Raw genomic sequence first — 23799 nt, 5'->3', positions numbered from 1 at the left:
TATTTCTGGGATAAATTCTAGCAAGGTTTGCAACCATGCACTGCCCTGCCCCCATCTTTGGAAAGCCAGACTACAAACCCTGTGTGTACAGAAGAAGAAGAGATGCAGTAAACTATGACTGCAGGTTTGTAGTCTGTATCCATGGAGACACATAGCTCTGCATAGGAGCTGTATACACCAGGTGAAAGAGTCCGTCACAGCCGGTAGGTATTATAAAAACAGCTTTTATTCGGCATCTGAGAAGATGGCACGTGACCCATCAAGGGCGGTTGTACAGGCAGAGACTCGCTTATAGATTGGCTTCTGCACATGACACAGACACTACTATCATCATCATGGAGAGTTGTGCTTTGGCCTCCTCACAGTTCTGTCAGATCATCATTGAAGTACAAGTGTAAGCTGCAGGTGTAAGAATCCGAATCCATCTTCAGCTCATCAAACTCCTCGTCCTCATCCCGCACCCCGTTCTCCTCCAGCGTCAGCTCCATATTCAGGGGCAGCCCACAGTATTTCCAGGTGTAGCTAGCAGCGTGAGCATTGTAGGGCAAATACCGAGCCAGAATCTCCCATATTGTCTCCTCCGAACACACCTGCAACACCAACATCACAACATTATATATATATCACCCTATAGGAGGAGGGGCAGACTCATAGCTCCCTTCTGTATCACCCTATAGGAGGAGGGACAGACTCATAGCTCCCTTCTGTATCACCCTATAGGAGGAGGGGCAGACTCATAGCTCCCTTCTGTATCACCCTATAGGAGGAGGGACAGACTCATAGCTCCCTTCTGTATCACCCTATAGGAGGAGGGGCAGACTCATAGCTCCCTTCTGTCTGTATCACCCTATAGGAGGAGGGGCAGACTCATAGCTCCCTTCTGTATCACCCTATAGGAGGAGGGGCAGACTCATAGCTCCCTTCTGTATCACCCTATAGGAGGAGGGGCAGACTCATAGCTCCCTTCTGTATCACCCTATAGGAGGAGGAGCAGACTCATAGCTCCCTTCTGTATCACCCTATAGGAGGAGGGGCAGACTCATAGCTCCCTTCTGTATCACCCTATAGGAGGAGGAGCAGACTCATAGCTCCCTCCTGTATCACCCTATAGGAGGAGGGGCAGACTCATAGCTCCCTTCTGTATCACCCTATAGGAGGAGGGGCAGACTCATAGCTCCCTCCTGTATCACCCTATAGGAGGAGGGGCAGACTCATAGCTCCCTTCTGTATCACCCTATAGGAGGAGGGGCAGACTCATAGCTCCCTTCTGTATCACCCTATAGGAGGAGGGACAGACTCATAGCTCCCTCCTGTATCACCCTATAGGAGGAGGGGCAGACTCATAGCTCCCTCCTGTATCACCCTATAGGAGGAGGGGCAGACTCATAGCTCCCTCCTGTATCACCCTATAGGAGGAGGGGCAGACTCATAGCTCCCTCCTGTATCACCCTATAGGAGGAGGGGCAGACTCATAGCTCCCTCCTGTATCACCCTATAGGAGGAGGGGCAGACTCATAGCTCCCTCCTGTATCACCCTATAGGAGGAGGGGCAGACTCATAGCTCCCTTCTGTATCACCCTATAGGGGGAGGGGCAGACTCATAGCTCCCTTCTGTATCACCCTATAGGAGGAGGGGCAGACTCATAGCTCCCTTCTGTATCACCCTATAGGAGGAGGGACAGACTCATAGCTCCCTTCTGTCTGTATCACCCTATAGGAGGAGGAGCAGACTCATAGCTCCCTTCTGTATCACCCTATAGGAGGAGGGACAGACTCATAGCTCCCTTCTGTCTGTATCACCCTATAGGAAGAGGAGCAGACTCATAGCTCCCTTCTGTATCACCCTATAGGAGGAGGGGCAGACTCATAGCTCCCTTCTGTCTGTATCACCCTATAGGAGGAGGAGCAGACTCATAGCTCCCTTCTGTATCACCCTATAGGAGGAGGGGCAGACTCATAGCTCCCTTCTGTATCACCCTATAGGAGGAGGAGCAGACTCATAGCTCCCTTCTGTATCACCCTATAGGAGGAGGAGCAGACTCATAGCTCCCTTCTGTCTGTATCACCCTATAGGAGGAGGAGCAGACTCATAGCTCCCTTCTGTATCACCCTATAGGAGGAGGGGCAGACTCATAGCTCCCTTCTGTATCACCCTATAGGGGGAGGGGCAGACTCATAGCTCCCTTCTGTATCACCCTATAGGAGGAGGGGCAGACTCATAGCTCCCTTCTGTATCACCCTATAGGAGGAGGGACAGACTCATAGCTCCCTCCTGTATCACCCTATAGGAGGAGGGACAGACTCATAGCTCCCTTCTGTATCACCCTATAGGAGGAGGGGCAGACTCATAGCTCCCTTCTGTCTGTATCACCCTATAGGAGGAGGAGCAAACTCATAGCTCCCTTCTGTCTGTATCACCCTATAGGAGGAGGAGCAGACTCATAGCTCCCTTCTGTATCACCCTATAGGAGGAGGGACAGACTCATAGCTCCCTCCTGTATCACCCTATAGGAGGAGGGACAGACTCATAGCTCCCTTCTGTATCACCCTATAGGAGGAGGGGCAGACTCATAGCTCCCTTCTGTCTGTATCACCCTATAGGAGGAGGGGCAGACGCATAGCTCCCTTCTGTATCACCCTATAGGAGGAGGGGCAAACTCATAGCTCCCTTCTGTATCACCCTATAGGAGGAGGGGCAGACTCATAGCTCCCTTCTGTCTGTATCACCCTATAGGAGGAGGAGCAAACTCATAGCTCCCTTCTGTCTGTATCACCCTATAGGAGGAGGAGCAGACTCATAGCTCCCTTCTGTATCACCCTATAGGAGGAGGGACAGACTCATAGCTCCCTCCTGTATCACCCTATAGGAGGAGGGGCAGACTCATAGCTCCCTCCTGTATCACCCTATAGGAGGAGGGGCAGACTCATAGCTCCCTTCTGTATCACCCTATAGGAGGAGGGACAGACTCATAGCTCCCTCCTGTATCACCCTATAGGAGGAGGGGCAGACTCATAGCTCCCTCCTGTATCACCCTATAGGAGGAGGGGCAGACTCATAGCTCCCTCCTGTATCACCCTATAGGAGGAGGGGCAGACTCATAGCTCCCTCCTGTATCACCCTATAGGAGGAGGGGCAGACTCATAGCTCCCTCCTGTATCACCCTATAGGAGGAGGGGCAGACTCATAGCTCCCTCCTGTATCACCCTATAGGAGGAGGGGCAGACTCATAGCTCCCTTCTGTATCACCCTATAGGGGGAGGGGCAGACTCATAGCTCCCTTCTGTATCACCCTATAGGAGGAGGGGCAGACTCATAGCTCCCTTCTGTATCACCCTATAGGAGGAGGGACAGACTCATAGCTCCCTTCTGTATCACCCTATAGGAGGAGGGGCAGACTCATAGCTCCCTTCTGTCTGTATCACCCTATAGGAGGAGGAGCAGACTCATAGCTCCCTTCTGTATCACCCTATAGGAGGAGGGACAGACTCATAGCTCCCTTCTGTCTGTATCACCCTATAGGAAGAGGAGCAGACTCATAGCTCCCTTCTGTATCACCCTATAGGAGGAGGGGCAGACTCATAGCTCCCTTCTGTCTGTATCACCTTATAGGAGGAGGAGCAGACTCATAGCTCCCTTCTGTATCACCCTATAGGAGGAGGGGCAGACTCATAGCTCCCTTCTGTATCACCCTATAGGAGGAGGAGCAGACTCATAGCTCCCTTCTGTATCACCCTATAGGAGGAGGAGCAGACTCATAGCTCCCTTCTGTCTGTATCACCCTATAGGAGGAGGAGCAGACTCATAGCTCCCTTCTGTATCACCCTATAGGAGGAGGGGCAGACTCATAGCTCCCTTCTGTATCACCCTATAGGGGGAGGGGCAGACTCATAGCTCCCTTCTGTATCACCCTATAGGAGGAGGGGCAGACTCATAGCTCCCTTCTGTATCACCCTATAGGAGGAGGGACAGACTCATAGCTCCCTCCTGTATCACCCTATAGGAGGAGGGACAGACTCATAGCTCCCTTCTGTATCACCCTATAGGAGGAGGGGCAGACTCATAGCTCCCTTCTGTCTGTATCACCCTATAGGAGGAGGAGCAAACTCATAGCTCCCTTCTGTCTGTATCACCCTATAGGAGGAGGAGCAGACTCATAGCTCCCTTCTGTATCACCCTATAGGAGGAGGGACAGACTCATAGCTCCCTCCTGTATCACCCTATAGGAGGAGGGACAGACTCATAGCTCCCTTCTGTATCACCCTATAGGAGGAGGGGCAGACTCATAGCTCCCTTCTGTCTGTATCACCCTATAGGAGGAGGGGCAGACGCATAGCTCCCTTCTGTATCACCCTATAGGAGGAGGGGCAAACTCATAGCTCCCTTCTGTATCACCCTATAGGAGGAGGGGCAGACTCATAGCTCCCTTCTGTCTGTATCACCCTATAGGAGGAGGAGCAAACTCATAGCTCCCTTCTGTCTGTATCACCCTATAGGAGGAGGAGCAGACTCATAGCTCCCTTCTGTATCACCCTATAGGAGGAGGGACAGACTCATAGCTCCCTCCTGTATCACCCTATAGGAGGAGGGACAGACTCATAGCTCCCTTCTGTATCACCCTATAGGAGGAGGGGCAGACTCATAGCTCCCTTCTGTATCACCCTATAGGAGGAGGGGCAGACTCATAGCTCCCTTCTGTCTGTATCACCCTATAGGAGGAGGAGCAGACTCATAGCTCCCTTCTGTCTGTATCACCCTATAGGAGGAGGGGCAGACTCATAGCTCCCTTCTGTATCACCCTATAGGAGGAGGGGCAGACTCATAGCTCCCTTCTGTATCACCCTATAGGAGGAGGAGCAGACTCATAGCTCCCTTCTGTATCACCCTATAGGAGGAGGGGCAGACTCATAGCTCCCTTCTGTATCACCCTATAGGAGGAGGAGCAGACTCATAGCTCCCTTCTGTATCACCCTATAGGAGGAGGGACAGACTCATAGCTCCCTCCTGTATCACCCTATAGGAGGAGGGACAGACTCATAGCTCCCTCCTGTATCACCCTATAGGAGGAGGGACAGACTCATAGCTCCCTTCTGTATCACCCTATAGGAGGAGGAGCAGACTCATAGCTCCCTTCTGTATCACCCTATAGGAGGAGGAGCAGACTCATAGCTCCCTTCTGTATCACCCTATAGGAGGAGGGGCAGACTCATAGCTCCCTTCTGTATCACCCTATAGGAGGAGGGACAGACTCATAGCTCCCTTCTGTATCACCCTATAGGAGGAGGGGCAGACTCATAGCTCCCTTCTGTATCACCCTATAGGAGGAGGAGCAGACTCATAGCTCCCTTCTGTATCACCCTATAGGAGGAGGGGCAGACTCATAGCTCCCTTCTGTATCACCCTATAGGAGGAGGGGCAGACTCATAGCTCCCTTCTGTATCACCCTATAGGAGGAGGAGCAGACTCATAGCTCCCTTCTGTATCACCCTATAGGAGGAGGGGCAGACTCATAGCTCCCTTCTGTATCACCCTATAGGAGGAGGAGCAGACTCATAGCTCCCTTCTGTCGGTATCACCCTATAGGAGGAGGGGCAGACTCATAGCTCCCTTCTGTATCAACCTATAGGAGGAGGGGCAGACTCATAGCTCCCTTCTGTCTGTATCACCCTATAGGAGGAGGGGCAGACTCATAGCTCCCTTCTGTATCACCCTATAGGAGGAGGGGCAGGCTCATAGCTCCCTTCTGTCTGTATCACCCTATAGGAGGAGGAGCAGACTCATAGCTCCCTTCTGTCTGTATCACCCTATAGGGGGAGGGGCAGACTCATAGCTCCCTTCTGTCTGTACCACCCTATAGGAGGAGGGGCAGACTCATAGCTCCCTTCTGTATCACCCTATAGGAGGAGGGGCAGACTCATAGCTCCCTTCTGTATCACCCTATAGGAGGAGGAGCAGATTCATAGCTCCCTTCTGTATCACCCTATAGGAGGAGGAGCAGACTCATAGCTCCCTTCTGTATCACCCTATAGGAGGAGGGGCAGACTCATAGCTCCCTTCTGTATCACCGTATAGGAGGAGGGGCAGACTCATAGCTCCCTTCTGTCTGTATCAGCCTATAGGAGGAAGGGCAGACTCATAGCTCCCTTCTGTATCACCCTATAGGAGGAGGAGCAGACTCATAGCTCCCTTCTGTATCACCCTATAGGAGGAGGGGCAGACTCATAGCTCCCTTCTGTCTGTATCACCCTATAGGAGGAGGGGAAGACTCATAGCTCCCTTCTGTATCACCTTATAGGAGGAGGAGCAGACTCATAGCTCCCTTCTGTCTGTATCACCCTATAGGAGGAGGGGCAGACTCATAGCTCCCTTCTGTATCACCCTATAGGAGGAGGAGCAGACTCATAGCTCCCTTCTGTATCACCCTATAGGAGGAGGGGCAGACTCATAGCTCCCTTCTGTATCACCCTATAGGAGGAGGGGCAGACTCATAGCTCCCTTCTGTATCACCCTATAGGAGGAGGGGCAGACTCATAGCTCCCTTCTGTATCACCCTATAGGAGGAGGGGCAGACTCATAGCTCCCTTCTGTATCACCCTATAGGAGGAGGGGCAGACTCATAGCTCCCTTCTGTATCACCCTATAGGAGGAGGGGCAGACTCATAGCTCCCTTCTGTATCACCCTATAGGAGGAGGAGCAGACTCATAGCTCCCTTCTGTATCACCCTATAGGAGGAGGGGCAGACTCATAGCTCCCTTCTGTATCACCCTATAGGAGGAGGAGCAGACTCATAGCTCCCTTCTGTATCACCCTATAGGAGGGGGAGCAGACTCATAGCTCCCTTCTGTATCACCCTATAGGAGGAGGGGCAGACTCATAGCTCCCTTCTGTATCACCCTATAGGAGGAGGAGCAGACTCATAGCTCCCTTCTGTATCACCCTATAGGAGGAGGGGCAGACTCATAGCTCCCTTCTGTATCACCCTATAGGAGGAGGGGCAGACTCATAGCTCCCTTCTGTATCACCCTATAGGAGGAGGGGCAGACTCATAGCTCCCTTCTGTATCACCCTATAGGAGGAGGAGCAGACTCATAGCTCCCTTCTGTATCACCCTATAGGAGGAGGGGCAGACTCATAGCTCCCTTCTGTATCACCCTATAGGAGGAGGGGCAGACTCATAGCTCCCTTCTGTATCACCCTATAGGAGGAGGAGCAGACTCATAGCTCCCTTCTGTATCACCCTATAGGAGGAGGGGCAGACTCATAGCTCCCTTCTGTATCACCCTATAGGAGGAGGGGCAGACTCATAGCTCCCTTCTGTCTGTATCACCCTATAGGAGGAGGGGCAGACTCATAGCTCCCTTCTGTATCACCCTATAGGAGGAGGGGCAGACTCATAGCTCCCTTCTGTATCACCCTATAGGAGGAGGGGCAGACTCATAGCTCCCTTCTGTATCACCCTATAGGAGGAGGGGCAGACTCATAGCTCCCTTCTGTCTGTATTACCCTATAGGAGGAGGGGCAGACTCATAGCTCCCTTCTGTATCACCCTATAGGAGGAGGGGCAGACTCATAGCTCCCTTCTGTATCACCCTATAGGAGGAGGGGCAGACTCATAGCTCCCTTCTGTATCACCCTATAGGAGGAGGGGCAGACTCATAGCTCCCTTCTGTATCACCCTATAGGAGGAGGGGCAGACTCATAGCCCCCTTCCGTATCACCCTATAGGAGGAGGGGCAGACTCATAGCTCCCATCTGTATCACCCTATAGGAGGAGGGGCAGACTCATAGCTCCCTTCTCTGTCTGTATCACCCTATAGGAGGAGGGGCAGACTCATAGCTCCCTTCTGTATCACCCTATAGGAGGAGGGGCAGACTCATAGCTCCCTTCTGTATCACCCTATAGGAGGAGGGGCAGACTCATAGCTCCCTTCTGTCTGTATCACCCTATAGGAGGAGGGGCAGACTCATAGCTCCCTTCTGTATCACCCTATAGGAGGAGGAGCAGACTCATAGCTCTCTTCTGTATCACCCTATAGGAGGAGGAGCAGACTCATAGCTCCCTTCTGTATCACCCTATAGGAGGAGGGGCAGACTCATAGCTCCCTTCTGTCTGTATCACCCTATAGGAGGAGGGGCAGACTCATAGCTCCCTTCTGTATCACCCTATAGGAGGAGGGGCAGACTCATAGCTCCCTTCTGTCTGTATCACCCTATAGGAGGAGGGGCAGACTCATAGCTCCCTTCTGTATCACCCTATAGGAGGAGGGGCAGACTCATAGCTCCCTTCTGTATCACCCTATAGGAAGAGGGGCAGACTCATAGCTCCCTTCTGTATCACCCTATAGGAAGAGGGGCAGACTCATAGCTCCCTTCTGTATCACCCTATAGGAAGAGGGGCAGACTCATAGCTCCCTTCTGTATCACCCTATAGGAGGAGGGGTAGACTCATAGCTCCCTTCTGTATCACCCTATAGGAAGAGGGGCAGACTCATAGCTCCCTTCTGTCTGTATCACCCTATAGGAGGAGGGGCAGACTCATAGCTCCCTTCTGTATCACCCTATAGGAGGAGGAGCAGACTCATAGCTCCCTTCTGTCTGTATCACCCTATAGGAGGAGGAGCAGACTCATAGCTCCCTTCTGTATCACCCTATAGGAGGAGGGGCAGACTCACAGCTCCCTTCTGTCTGTATCACCCTATAGGAGGAGGGGCAGACTCATAGCTCCCTTCTGTCTGTATCACCCTATAGGAGGAGGGGCAGACTCATAGCTCCCTTCTGTATCACCCTATAGGAGGAGGGGCAGACTCATAGCTCCCTTCTGTATCACCCTACAGGAGGAGGAGCAGACTCATAGCTCCCTTCTGTCTGTATCACCCTATAGGAGGAGGGGCAGACTCATAGCTCCCTTCTGTATCACCCTATAGGAGGAGGGGCAGACTCATAGCTCCCTTCTGTATCACCCTATAGGAGGAGGGGCAGACTCATAGCTCCCTTCTGTATCACCATATAGGAGGAGGAGCAGACTCATAGCTCCCTTCTGTATCACCCTATAGGAGGAGGGGCAGACTCATAGCTCCCTTCTGTATCACCCTATAGGAGGAGGGGCAGACTCATAGCTCCCTTCTGTATCACCCTATAGGAGGAGGGGCAGACTCATAGCTCCCTTCTGTCTGTATCACCCTATAGGAGGAGGGGCAGACTCATAGCTCCCTTCTGTATCACCCTATAGGAGGAGGAGCAGACTCATAGCTCCCTTCTGTCTGTATCACCCTATAGGAGGAGGGGCAGACTCATAGCTCCCTTCTGTATCACCTTATAGGAGGAGGAGCAGACTCATAGCTCCCTTCTGTCTGTATCACCCTATAGGAGGAGGGGCAGACTCATAGCTCCCTTCTGTATCACCCTATAGGAGGAGGGGCAGACTCATAGCTCCCTTCTGTATCACCCTATAGGAGGAGGGGCAGACTCATAGCTCCCTTCTGTATCACCCTATAGGAGGAGGAGCAGACTCATAGCTCCCTTCTGTATCACCCTATAGGAGGAGGGGCAGACTCATAGCTCCCTTCTGTATCACCCTATAGGAGGGGGAGCAGACTCATAGCTCCCTTCTGTATCACCCTATAGGAGGAGGGACAGACTCATAGCTCCCTTCTGTATCACCCTATAGGAGGAGGGGCAGACTCATAGCTCCCTTCTGTATCACCCTATAGGAGGAGGAGCAGACTCATAGCTCTCTTCTGTATCACCCTATAGGAGGAGGAGCAGACTCATAGCTCCCTTCTGTATCACCCTATAGGAGGAGGGGCAGACTCATAGCTCCCTTCTGTCTGTATCACCCTATAGGAGGAGGGGCAGACTCATAGCTCCCTTCTGTATCACCCTATAGGAGGAGGGGCAGACTCATAGCTCCCTTCTGTCTGTATCACCCTATAGGAGGAGGGGCAGACTCATAGCTCCCTTCTGTATCACCCTATAGGAGGAGGGGCAGACTCATAGCTCCCTTCTGTATCACCCTATAGGAGGAGGAGCAGACTCATAGCTCCCTTCTGTATCACCCTATAGGAGGAGGGGCAGACTCATAGCTCCCTTCTGTCTGTATCACCCTATAGGAGGAGGGGCAGACTCATAGCTCCCTTCTGTATCACCCTATAGGAGGAGGGGCAGACTCATAGCTCCCTTCTGTATCACCCTATAGGAGGAGGAGCAGACTCATAGCTCCCTTCTGTATCACCCTATAGGAGGAGGGGCAGACTCATAGCTCCCTTCTGTCTGTATCACCCTATAGGAGGAGGGGCAGACTCATAGCTCCCTTCTGTATCACCCTATAGGAGGAGGGGCAGACTCATAGCTCCCTTCTGTATCACCCTATAGGAAGAGGGGCAGACTCATAGCTCCCTTCTGTATCACCCTATAGGAAGAGGGGCAGACTCATAGCTCCCTTCTGTATCACCCTATAGGAAGAGGGGCAGACTCATAGCTCCCTTCTGTATCACCCTATAGGAGGAGGGGTAGACTCATAGCTCCCTTCTGTATCACCCTATAGGAAGAGGGGCAGACTCATAGCTCCCTTCTGTCTGTATCACCCTATAGGAGGAGGGGCAGACTCATAGCTCCCTTCTGTATCACCCTATAGGAGGAGGAGCAGACTCATAGCTCCCTTCTGTCTGTATCACCCTATAGGAGGAGGAGCAGACTCATAGCTCCCTTCTGTATCACCCTATAGGAGGAGGGGCAGACTCACAGCTCCCTTCTGTCTGTATCACCCTATAGGAGGAGGGGCAGACTCATAGCTCCCTTCTGTCTGTATCACCCTATAGGAGGAGGGGCAGACTCATAGCTCCCTTCTGTATCACCCTATAGGAGGAGGGGCAGACTCATAGCTCCCTTCTGTATCACCCTACAGGAGGAGGAGCAGACTCATAGCTCCCTTCTGTCTGTATCACCCTATAGGAGGAGGGGCAGACTCATAGCTCCCTTCTGTATCACCCTATAGGAGGAGGGGCAGACTCATAGCTCCCTTCTGTATCACCCTATAGGAGGAGGGGCAGACTCATAGCTCCCTTCTGTATCACCCTATAGGAGGAGGGGCAGACTCATAGCTCCCTTCTGTATCACCATATAGGAGGAGGAGCAGACTCATAGCTCCCTTCTGTATCACCCTATAGGAGGAGGGGCAGACTCATAGCTCCCTTCTGTATCACCCTATAGGAGGAGGGGCAGACTCATAGCTCCCTTCTGTATCACCCTATAGGAGGAGGGGCAGACTCATAGCTCCCTTCTGTCTGTATCACCCTATAGGAGGAGGGGCAGACTCATAGCTCCCTTCTGTATCACCCTATAGGAGGAGGAGCAGACTCATAGCTCCCTTCTGTCTGTATCACCCTATAGGAGGAGGGGCAGACTCATAGCTCCCTTCTGTATCACCTTATAGGAGGAGGAGCAGACTCATAGCTCCCTTCTGTCTGTATCACCCTATAGGAGGAGGGGCAGACTCATAGCTCCCTTCTGTATCACCCTATAGGAGGAGGGGCAGACTCATAGCTCCCTTCTGTATCACCCTATAGGAGGAGGGGCAGACTCATAGCTCCCTTCTGTATCACCCTATAGGAGGAGGAGCAGACTCATAGCTCCCTTCTGTATCACCCTATAGGAGGAGGGGCAGACTCATAGCTCCCTTCTGTATCACCCTATAGGAGGGGGAGCAGACTCATAGCTCCCTTCTGTATCACCCTATAGGAGGAGGGACAGACTCATAGCTCCCTTCTGTATCACCCTATAGGAGGAGGGGCAGACTCATAGCTCCCTTCTGTATCACCCTATAGGAGGAGGAGCAGACTCATAGCTCCCTTCTGTCTGTATCACCCTATAGGAGGAGGAGCAGACTCATAGCTCCCTTCTGTCTGTATCACCCTATAGGAGGAGGGGCAGACTCATAGCTCCCTTCTGTATCACCCTATAGGAGGAGGGGCAGACTCATAGCTCCCTTCTGTATCACCCTATAGGAGGAGGAGCAGACTCATAGCTCCCTTCTGTATCACCCTATAGGAGGAGGGGCAGACTCATAGCTCCCTTCTGTATCACCCTATAGGAGGAGGGGCAGACTCGTAGCTCCCTTCTGTCTGTATCACCCTATAGGAGGAGGGGCAGACTCATAGCTCCCTTCTGTCTGTATTACCCTATAGGAGGAGGGGCAGACTCATAGCTCCCTTCTGTATCACCCTATAGGAGGAGGGGCAGACTCATAGCTCCCTTCTGTATCACCCTATAGGAGGAGGGGCAGACTCATAGCTCCCTTCTGTATCACCCTATAGGAGGAGGGGCAGACTCATAGCTCCCTTCTGTATCACCCTATAGGAGGAGGGGCAGACTCATAGCCCCCTTCTGTATCACCCTATAGGAGGAGGGGCAGACTCATAGCCCCCTTCTGTATCACCCTATAGGAGGAGGAGCAGACTCATAGCTCCCATCTGTATCACCCTATAGGAGGAGGGGCAGACTCATAGCTCCCATCTGTATCACCCTATAGGAGGAGGGGCAGACTCATAGCTCCCTTCTCTGTCTGTATCACCCTATAGGAGGAGGGGCAGACTCATAGCTCCCTTCTGTATCACCCTATAGGAGGAGGGGCAGACTCATAGCTCCCTTCTGTATCACCCTATAGGAGGAGGGGCAGACTCATAGCTCCCTTCTGTCTGTATCACCCTATAGGAGGAGGGGCAGACTCATAGCTCCCTTCTGTATCACCCTATAGGAGGAGGAGCAGACTCATAGCTCTCTTCTGTATCACCCTATAGGAGGAGGAGCTGACTCATAGCTCCCTTCTGTATCACCCTATAGGAGGAGGGGCAGACTCATAGCTCCCTTCTGTCTGTATCACCCTATAGGAGGAGGGGCAGACTCATAGCTCCCTTATGTATCACCCTATAGGAGGAGGGGCAGACTCATAGCTCCCTTCTGTATCACCCTATAGGAGGAGGGGCAGACTCATAGCTCCCTTCTGTCTGTATCACCCTATAGGAGGAGGGGCAGACTCATAGCTCCCTTCTGTATCACCCTATAGGAGGAGGGGCAGACTCATAGCTCCCTTCTGTATCACCCTATAGGAGGAGGAGCAGACTCATAGCTCCCTTCTGTATCACCCTATAGGAGGAGGAGCAGACTCATAGCTCCCTTCTGTATCACCCTATAGGAGGAGGGGCAGACTCATAGCTCCCTTCTGTATCACCCTATAGGAGGAGGGGCAGACTCATAGCTCCCTTCTGTATCACCCTATAGGAGGAGGGGCAGACTCATAGCTCCCTTCTGTCTGTATCACCCTATAGGAGGAGGGGCAGACTCATAGCTCCCTTCTGTATCACCCTATAGGAAGAGGGGCAGACTCATAGCTCCCTTCTGTATCACCCTATAGGAGGAGGGGTAGACTCATAGCTCCCTTCTGTATCACCCTATAGGAGGAGGGGCAGACTCATAGCTCCCTTCTGTATCACCCTATAGGAGGAGGAGCAGACTCATAGCTCCCTTCTGTATCACCCTATAGGAGGAGGGGCAGACTCATAGCTCCCTTCTGTCTGTATCACCCTATAGGAGGAGGGGCAGACTCACAGCTCCCTTCTGTCTGTATCACCCTATAGGAGGAGGGGCAGACTCATAGCTCCCTTCTGTCTGTATCACCCTATAGGAGGAGGAGCAGACTCATAGCTCCCTTCTGTATCACCCTATAGGAGGAGGGGCAGACTCACAGCTCCCTTCTGTCTGTATCACCCTATAGGAGGAGGGGCAGACTCATAGCTCCCTTCTGTCTGTATCACCCTATAGGAGGAGGGGCAGACTCATAGCTCCCTTCTGTATCACCCTATAGGAGGAGGGGCAGACTCATAGCTCCCTTCTATATCACCCTATAGGAGGAGGGGCAGACTCATAGCTCCCTTCTGTATCACCCTACAGGAGGAGGAGCAGACTCATAGCTCCCTTCTGTCTGTATCACCCTATAGGAGGAGGGGCAGACTCATAGCTCCCTTCTGTCTGTATCACCCTACAGGAGGAGGAGCAGACTCATAGCTCCCTTCTGTATCACCCTATAGGAGGAGGGGCAGACTCATAGCTCCCTTCTGTCTGTATCACCCTATAGGAGGAGGGGCAGACTCATAGCTCCCTTCTGTCTGTATCACCCTATAGGAGGAGGGGCAGACTCATAGCTCCCTTCTGTATCACCCTATAGGAGGAGGGGTAGACTCATAGCTCCCTTCTGTATCACCGTATAGGAGGAGGGGCAGACTCATAGCTCCCTTCTGTCTGTATCACCCTATAGGAGGAGGGGCAGACTCATAGCTCCCTTCTGTCTGTATCACCCTATAGGAGGAGGGACAGACTCATAGCTCCCTTCTGTATCACCCTATAGGAGGAGGGGCAGACTCATAGCTCCCTTCTGTCTGTATCACCCTATAGGAGGAGGGGCAGACTCATAGCTCCCTTCTGTATCACCCTATAGGAGGAGGGGCAGACTCATAGCTCCCTTCTGTATCACCCTATAGGAGGAGGGGCAGACTCATAGCTCCCTTCTGTATCACCCTATAGGAGGAGGGGCAGACTCATAGCTTCCTTCTATATCACCCTATAGGAGGAGGGGCAGACTCATAGCTCCCTTCTGTATCACCCTATAGGAGGAGGGGCAGACTCATAGCTCCCTTCTGTATCACCCTATAGGAGGAGGGGCAGACTCATAGCTCCCTTCTGTCTGTATCACCCTATAGGAGGAGGGGCAGACTCATAGCTCCCTTCTGTCTGTATCACCCTATAGGAGGAGGGGCAGACTCATAGCTCTCTTCTCTGTGTGTCAGGGCTGTGTACTCAGACTTTTACCTCCAGAGTTTGCTCTTGGGATGTTAATGTATTGATAATTCGGATGATCCTGGTTTTGGATGATAAGATTCCGACCTCATAGGAGGAGTCTCGCCACCAGGGGCGTCCAATGTCAGTGTCCCAATCTGAAGAAGGGAAGGAGGGTGGTATGTGGAGAAAACGTCCCTGAGGTGTGTAGTATTTCAGGCAGCCGGTTTGTGGGTCTATGTAGGTCTTAATCTGTGGAGATGAATTCATGAGACATTTACAATGGAGAACAGATTGTGACAATGGAGAAGAGGGGTGGACGGTGTGATCCATGAAGAAGACCCCCCACCCACAGCAACCAATGGGGAGCTCAGTACATATGGCGGTATACAGCTCTCGTGGAACTTAACGATAAAACTGTATGCAGTGAATGGTCTGTCTACAAACAATATGTCTCTTCACTGACGGCCGAAAGATCTTAAAAATGGTGAGGAGCTGTAACAGAGAAAGTGGAACTGATGGAACGTTCTGTGTCGCTTCTCTGGCATTCGCAGCAGGCACAGATTTTACTTTCTGGCATAAGGATGACCAAGAATGTGCCAAGTTTACGGACATGTGCCAGTACCTGGTACTTGCTATGCACTAAGTTGACTGACTCCTAATACAAGGGACCCTATAAGATAATGTCTCGGGGCCCCCAGGCCGAGACGTGTGAGTGACCACTTACATCTCCAGTCTTCACATTGAACCAGTGACTGATGTCCTTCCCTGCAGCCTCGATGATCGGCTTCAATAAAATGTCACCTGACAGAAGACAGGAAATGACATCAATGGAGGACATGTATATACATATATATACAGCTCTACTAAACCCAAGACCCAGGGCCTGAAGCTCTGCTAATCCGGTAATGCTGGGAGACAAGGTGCTTACTGAGGAAACAGCCAAGATCCTGGATCACAGACAGCACCTTGGTCCAAGCTTTAGGCGCAGTTCACACTGATTTGAGGTGGATTCTGATTGACATGATTTTCAATAAGAAAACCGTCCTTCCCGATCATCCCACAGAATCGGCGGCACGGGGCTTAGGCGGATTAGTCTTATTACTTCTGGGGGTATTCAGTGAGCAAAGCCGCGGCCAAAAGTCAAAACTCTACTGAAGATTTCTGTCCTGGGATCCGAAGGGCCAGGAGCGTAACTACCGTAGAGGCAGAAGAGGCGGCTGCCACAGGGCCCGGGACATTAGGGAGCCCAGTGACAGCCGCTACTGCTGCATGTTTTTTCTTTTTTTTTTAATAGGCCGTTACCGGCTGGATTTACTTCAGCCAGTAACGGGCCCTATTTACTTGCCAATCCTGGCTGAGCCAGGATCGGTAAGTGACACCGCGGGCCCCACAAAGACTATCATTATACTCGGGGGTCTTTTCAAACCCCCCGAGTATAACGATCGGAGGCCCGGGAGAGGTAAGGGAACATAACAAACACTGTTACTTACCTCTCCACGATCCTGCAATGCCTCAGACCTATGGTAGTTGTCTGATGTCACATGATCCCAGCCTGCGGACGAGAGCGTCGGTCGACAGCATAGGAGCCGGGGGACAGGTAAGCAACAGTGTTGTTTTTTATGTTTTTATTCCCCCGGGTCTCCGATTATTATACTCTGGGGTCTGTAAAGACCCCAGAGTATAATAATTGTTTATGGGTGTCCACAGTAGGACATAATACTGTGTGGAGGGGTCACTATGGGACATAATACTGTGTGCAGGGGTCACTATGGGACATAATACTGTGTGCAGGGGCCACTATGGGGCATAATAGTGTGTACAGGGGCCACTATGGGGGATAATACTGTGTGCAGGGGCCAGTATGGGATATAATACTGTGTGCAGGGGCCACTATGGGGCATAATACTGTGTGCAGGGGCCACTATAGGGAATAATACTGTGTGCAGGGGACACTATGGGGGATAATACTGTGTGCAGGGGCCACCATGGGACATAATACTGTGTGCAGGGGCCACCATGGGGGATAATACTGTGTGCAGGGACCACTATGGGACATAATACTGTGTGCAGGGGCCACTATGGGACATAATACTGTGTGCAGGGGCCACTATGGGGGATAATACTGTGTGCAGGGGCCACTATGGGGTATAATACTGTGTGCAGGGGCCACTATGGGGGATAATACTGTGTGCAGGGGCCACTATGGGGGATAATACTGTGTGCAGGGGCCACTATGGGGCATAATACTGTGTGCAGGGGCCACTATGGGGGATAATCCTGTGTGCAGGGGCCACTATGGGGGATAATCCTGTGTGCAGGGGTCACTATGGGAAATAATACTGTGTGCAGGGGCCACTATGGGGGATAATACTGTGTGCAGGGGCCACTATGGGGGATAATACTGTGTGCAGGGGCCACTATGGGGGATAATACTGTGTGCAGGGGCCACTATGGGGGATAATACTGTGTGCAGGGGCCACTATGGGGGATAATACTGTGTGCAGGGGCCACTATGGGGGATAATACTGTGTGCAGGGGCCACTATCGGACATAATACTGTGTGCAGGGGCCACTATCGGACATAATACTGTGTGCAGGGGCCACTATCGGACATAATACTGTGTGCAGGGGCCACTATGGGGGATAATCCTGTGTGCAGGGGCCACTATGGGGGATAATCCTGTGTGCAGGGGTCACTATGGGACATAATACTGTGTGCAGGGGCCACTATGGGAAATAATACTGTGTGCAGGGGCCACTATGGGGTATAATACTGTGTGCAGGGGCCACTATGGGGGATAATACTGTGTGCAGGGGCCACTATGGGGGATAATACTGTGTGCAGGGGCCACTATGGGGGATAATACTGTGTGCAGGGGCCACTATGGGGGATAATACTGTGTGCAGGGGCCACTATGGGGGATAATACTGTGTGCAGGGGCCACTATGGGGGATAATACTGTGTGCAGGGGCCACTATGGGGGATAATACTGTGTGCAGGGGTCACTATGGGGCATAATACTGTGTGCAGGGGCCACTATGGGGCATAATACTGTGTGCAGGGGCCACTATGGGACATAATACTGTGTGCAGGGGCCACTATGGAGTATAATACTGTGTGCAGGGGCCACTATGGGACATAATACTGTGTGCAGGGGCCACTATGGGGTATAATACTGTGTGCAGGGGCCACTATGGGGGATAATACTGTGTGCAGGGGCCACTATGGGGGATAATACTGTGCACTGGGGTCACTATGGGGGATAATACTGTGTGCAGGGGCCACTATGGGGGATAATACTGTGCACTGGGGTCACTATGGGGAATAATACTGTGTGCAGGGGCCACTATGGGGGATAATACTGTGCACTGGGGTCACTATGGGGAATAATACTGTGTGCAGGGGCCACTATGGGGGATAATACTGTGTGCAGGGGCCACTATGGGGGATAATACTGTGTGCAGGGGTCACTATGGGGCATAATACTGTGTGCAGGGGCCACTATGGGGCATAATACTGTGTGCAGGGGCCACTATGGGACATAATACTGTGTGCAGGGGCCACTATGGAGTATAATACTGTGTGCAGGGGCCACTATGGGACATAATACTGTGTGCAGGGGCCACTATGGGGTATAATACTGTGTGCAGGGGCCACTATGGGGGATAATACTGTGTGCAGGGGCCACTATGGGGGATAATACTGTGCACTGGGGTCACTATGGGGGATAATACTGTGTGCAGGGACCACTATGGGACATAATACTGTGTGCAGGGGCCACTATGGGGTATAATACTGTGTGCAGGGGCCACTATGGGGAATAATACTGTGTGCAGGGGTCACTATGGGGGATAATACTGTGTGCAGGGGTCACTATGGTGCATAATACTGTGTGCAGGGGCCACTATGGGACATAATACTGTGTACAGGGGTCACTATGGGGGATAATACTGTGTGCAGGGACCACTATGGGACATAATACTGTGTGCAGGGGCCACTATGGGACATAATACTGTGTGCAGGGGCCACTATGGGACATAATACTGTGTGCAGGGGCCACTATGGGACATAATACTGTGTGCAGGGGCCACTATGGGACATAATACTGTGTGCAGGGGCCACTATGGGACATAATACTGTGTGCAGGGGCCACTATGTTCAGTGTCTGTCGGGGGGGGGGCAGGTCAAAAGTTTGCCACGGGCCCCGCCATTCCTAGTTATGCCACTGCGAAGGGCTGTAATCTAAAGCAGAAGACGGCCCCAAATTGTAAGGTACATCACGTGAGCCGAGAGCCCCAGGATAGGAGGACGTTCTCATATTCTCAGGGACACTGCAGAAATTACACCCATTTATAACAGGGGAACCCCAACAAACTGGTGTGAACAATCCCCAAAACATCAAAACCTAAATTATGAAACATAGGGGGGAAATATAAGGGGGGGACATAAGTGAGGAAACGGGAGAAAGATAAGAAAGAGGACAGGGAAATATAAGGGGGGGGGGGGGGAATATAAGTGAGGGATCCGGAGAAAGATAAGCAAGGGGGCTAAGTCTGGAATAGAAGTGAGCGGACGGGGAATCTATAAGAGAGGGGGGGGGGAGGAGGAGGGATGAGGAAAGCCAAGCGTAGACGGCAGGAAGGAGGGAGAGAGGATGAGAGAGAGCAGGCTGTGGGGTCTCCGGGTCACCTCGGTGCTCCGTGGCCAGTGGGGTGAGGTCGTACACCCGGCCCAGGTAGGACACCCACAGGTCGGTGAGGGCGCAGTGCCGGGCCACCTCCCGCGGGCTGTAGTGCGGGGCTCTGGCGGGGCTCATGCCGGCTGCTCAGCTGTGCCTGACGTTACCCCGGCAACGGGACGCTCTGACAGCGACTTCCGGCATCTTTCAACGTCACTTCCGTTAACATTCTTCGTTTTTAGGTTGCTGCGTTCCAGCTGACGTCACTTCTTGTCGCACCATTTCCGCTCTGTGGCTCCCGGTGCATGCTGGGAGTTGTAGTTTGTGGGTTTTTCCCTTCTTTCTTTCCCATCGGCCTGTTCGGAGCTGTTGTGCAGTCATGGCCGCTGTCCTGGAGGAGAATGGCTGCAGCCCCCCGGCAGGGGTGAGTACTGCTGCCTGTCATGGCGGCCTCCATGTCCCGTCCATGCTGTATACCGGGGGGGGGGTTGTACATCTGCAGCACCAAATCAGGAGGAGCCGTGTCCTAGGAAAGCTGGGTGATCGCCCTTGTGGCCGCCATCTTGGTCCTCCCACATCCAGCTTTCCCAGACCCCTGAATGGAGTAGACAGCGCATCAATAGGTAGAATGGTCGGTCAGAGCTCTGAGAAAGCTGGGTGATAACTCTTCAATGGCCGCACTCAGCTTTCTTTGAATCCTGAATGGTGCATTTCCCTCATAGCCCAGGAAAGCTGGGTGATGATTCCTGTCATGGCCTACATAGAGTTACCCAGCTTTCCCAGACACCTGACCGGCACATAGTATCTCTGCAATGATCCCTTCCCCAATGACTGATGTTCATGAGCCTGGGAAAGCTGGATGATGATTCTTGTTCTGGCTGTTGTCACATGTTACACATCTTTTCCAGACACCTGAATGGCGGCACATTGTATCTAATACAGTAATCCCCTCCCCCAGTCTGTATACTGGACATTCAGGAGCCTGGGAAAGCTGTTTGACAACCAACATCAGCGCAGTACTGTGGTTAGTATCCAGCTTTCCCAGAGTTCTGAATGGCAGTGACGCAGATCTACTCCTGTATTGTGGACAAATGGCATTCAGGATTAAAAGCTTGGAAAGCTGGGTGATAACCATGACCCTCATTGGCTGTGATAATCATCCTGCTTTCCTGGGCTCCCGAATGGCAAAGGCTACATTTGAACACCTCATGATTTCTCAGGGCTCAGCAACTCCTATAGAAGTGACTGGAGCATGCTGGGAGTTGTAGTTGCACTATTTGCTGTGGGATTTCTCTCAGCGGCCATAGAAGTGGTCACCCAGCTTTCCCAGGCTCTGAAACTTAACTTCTGTAATCAGGGTAACTATCCTAGTTATGGCAGCCATATTGTGTGTCACCCAGCTTTCCCTGCTTATCTATAAGATAAGATAAAGATAAGATATTCCTTTAATAGTCCCACAATGGGGAAATTTCAGTGATACAGTTTCATAGATGGTACAGTAGTATATAACAGGAGAGAAACACATACAGCTCATGGCAGAGAAATCCTAGGAATCAGAGCAACTAAAACGAAAGAAACAGACAGACTGCAGGATCATTTAGTTCTCTGTGCGGATTGATGTTAATAACAATAATTATAATAATAATAATAATACAGCCGACTTGGTTGTAGGACACGAGGAGGGGGGTCACAGCATGTAGATATAACAAGCAGAAATTTTTGCAGAGGTGGGGGGACATAAGCAGCTATCATGATAACATGTGGTAGTTCCTTTGGTAGGTGGTGGGATCTCCTGCTCACAGCTGATAGTTCGGTATCTTGTATCAGCACTATTGTCCATTAACCACAAAAAATGCCCCAAATGTCCTTCATCACAGCCCTCCTCCTCCTCCTCCTCCTTACCACAGTGTTCTACTGCCCCAAGGAAGTCAGAGACCATCCAGGTATACATGGTGCTGCTCTCTTGCCAAGCTTCCATAACTCCTGGGGGTAGGTGGGTGATGGTTCCCAGGTTGTAGCAGAGTCCCACGTGTCCACAGTAATAGAAAGCAGCCATTACAGATACGTCTATCCAGCTTTTCCAGTCTCCAGAAGCAGGGTGACAATCCAGGCACCCATCTTTCCAGGACTCCTGTACAGTGGGCATGATTGCGGAGATTTGGAAAAGCTGGGTGTCCCTCCATACAGATGCTCTAATACCCAGCTTTCCCGGGCTCTGACAGGCTACACACTTAATTGTGCATTAATACCGGACAGACTTGACATTCAGGGGTTTGGGAAAGCTGGGTTTCCCTTCTTATAGATGCTCTAATACCCAGCTTTCCTGGGCTCTGAGAAGCTACACAGCCTTAATACTGCACAGACTTGACATTCAGTTGCTTGGGAAAGCTGGGTGACGTCTGCACGAGGCGGATGTGCTCCTGTGACACAGTGGTTTGTCGCCCCCCGCAGGACTCTGATGTGGAGACGGGTGACTGCGCCCGGCACAAGCTGGAGTCTCTGCTGAATCGGAACATGCGCATCGAGATGACGGACGGCCGCTCGCTGATTGGCTGCTTCCTGTGCACCGACCGCGACTGCAACGTCATCCTGGGCTCCGCGCAGGAATTCCTCCGACCCTCAGGTGAGCCCCTTTAAGACGGCAGCGGCGGTGGAAGGTGCGGCCAAGCCCCGCCCACTAACTAACCCTTTCCTTCCCATCTCGCAGACTCGTTCCCTGTGCGAGAGCCGCGCGTCCTGGGCCTGGCCATGGTCCCCGGTCATCACATCGTTTCCATACAGGTGGAGCTGGAGAGCGTCACCTCCCCGCAGTACCTGTGACTCCGCCCCCCCATGTGACCCGGCGCCCCGGACTCTGTATAGCTCCGTGTACATTCACTTTTATATCATTAAATTATTTTTATTGGCAGCGACTTACGCCATCTTTATTTAGAGGAGGACGTCATGTGACCTGAGCAGGATCGGTTACCAGATATGAATACAATGCTAGAACTGCAGTAAAAACTGACACGCTTCACAGTTATTTGCCTAAATCTTGTGTCACTCTTAACTGATCAGAACTACAACTCTCAGCATGCAACCTGCTCTTCTTCGAAGTTCCATAGAAAGAAATGGAGCCTGCTGGGAGTTGTAGTTCACCGCACCTAGTCTCGTAGGTTGCTGATCCCTGATTCTCAGATTTGTATGGTCTTGGGAAAGCTGGGTGGCTGCTTTCATACACTACATCATAGTAATGAAGGAGAGTATAATGTGGGAAAGCTGGGTGATCATCTCTGAGGGAGCTGGGATGGCGGCCATATTGGTCACCCAGCTTTTCTCCGCTGTTTGAGATGATGATGTGGCGTCCTGCAATATAAAAGTTAACCCTTACGGTCACGAGGAGTTAGCCGGAGCTGTATGCAGGGTCCTCACCCTGCTGTGTATAACATGGAGGCGGTACATATTGCAGTGAGTGATGTGACCACTAGATGGCGCCGTACTCCTATAGAATATACAGACAGGTTACACATTATAGAGATCGCTCTATTACTGCCCTCTATACTCCCTTAGTCTGAACCTGCCCTATGGCGGATGTTGGGGGGGGGGGTATCCTAATATTTAATAAAAAGCAGGAGTAGCTAACACTGGGGGGCTGAGAAGTCGAGAGTAAGACCCAGGAGGCCTGATGGAGGCGACATTGCTGCCAGTAATATACTGGGTGCAGATACTGCATATATGATATCAATACGGTACGTAAGGTAGAAGGTATGTATGTAACTATATACATAGAAGCCAACACTGAGCAATACTGTTATAGGTGACATAATACCGCCATACAGTGACATGAAATATACACTCACCGGCCACTTTATTAGGTACACCTGTCCAACTGCTCGTTAACACTTAATTTCTAATCAGCCAATCACATGGCGGCAACTCAGTGCATTTAGGCATGTAGACATGGTCAAGACAATCTCCTGCAGTTCAAACCGAGCATCAGTATGGGGAAGAAAGGTGATTTGAGTGCCTTTGAACGTGGCATGGTTGTTGGTGCCAGAAGGGCTGGTCTGAGTATTTCAGAAACTGCTGATCTACTGGGATTTTCACGCACAACCATCTCTAGGGTTTACAGAGAATGGTCCGAAAAAGAAAAAACATCCAGTGAGCGGCAGTTCTGTGGGCGGAAATGCGTTGTTGATGCCAGAGGTCAGAGGAGAATGGCCAGACTGGTTCGAGCTGATAGAAAGGCAACAGTGACTCAAATAGCCACCCGTTACAACCAAGGTAGCCAGAAGAGCATCTCTGAACGCCGC

At 51.8% G+C, this 23799-nt stretch overlaps 3 protein-coding genes across 4 annotated transcripts in view; 1 reads left to right on the top strand and 2 right to left on the bottom strand.

The window, feature by feature from the left end:
* The window catches only part of KDM6B (lysine demethylase 6B), a 456451-nt gene that overhangs the window by 293413 nt on the left and 139239 nt on the right, over nt 1–23799 (bottom strand). The gene's annotated exons all lie outside the window — the stretch shown is intronic.
* Nucleotides 262–19686, bottom strand: CYB5D1 (cytochrome b5 domain containing 1). The gene is made up of 4 exons (XM_075275994.1): nt 19519–19686; nt 15553–15629; nt 14859–15077; nt 262–590 (listed from the first exon to the last, which is right to left on the bottom strand). Exons 1-4 carry the CDS (start codon nt 19643–19645, stop codon nt 360–362), a joined length of 654 nt encoding a protein of 217 aa, XP_075132095.1. The 5' UTR covers nt 19646–19686; the 3' UTR covers nt 262–359.
* Nucleotides 19852–22419, top strand: NAA38 (N-alpha-acetyltransferase 38, NatC auxiliary subunit). Its single transcript, XM_075275993.1, has 3 exons — nt 19852–19931; nt 21959–22130; nt 22215–22419. Exons 1-3 carry the CDS (start codon nt 19887–19889, stop codon nt 22325–22327), a joined length of 330 nt encoding a protein of 109 aa, XP_075132094.1. The 5' UTR covers nt 19852–19886; the 3' UTR covers nt 22328–22419.

Source organism: Leptodactylus fuscus, chromosome 5 (genome assembly GCF_031893055.1).
Source record: "Leptodactylus fuscus isolate aLepFus1 chromosome 5, aLepFus1.hap2, whole genome shotgun sequence".
In the NCBI taxonomy this organism is placed as follows: domain Eukaryota; kingdom Metazoa; phylum Chordata; class Amphibia; order Anura; family Leptodactylidae; genus Leptodactylus; species Leptodactylus fuscus.
The sequence above is the reverse complement of the archived record's forward strand: the minus strand, read 5'-3'. Positions and strand labels throughout refer to the sequence as shown.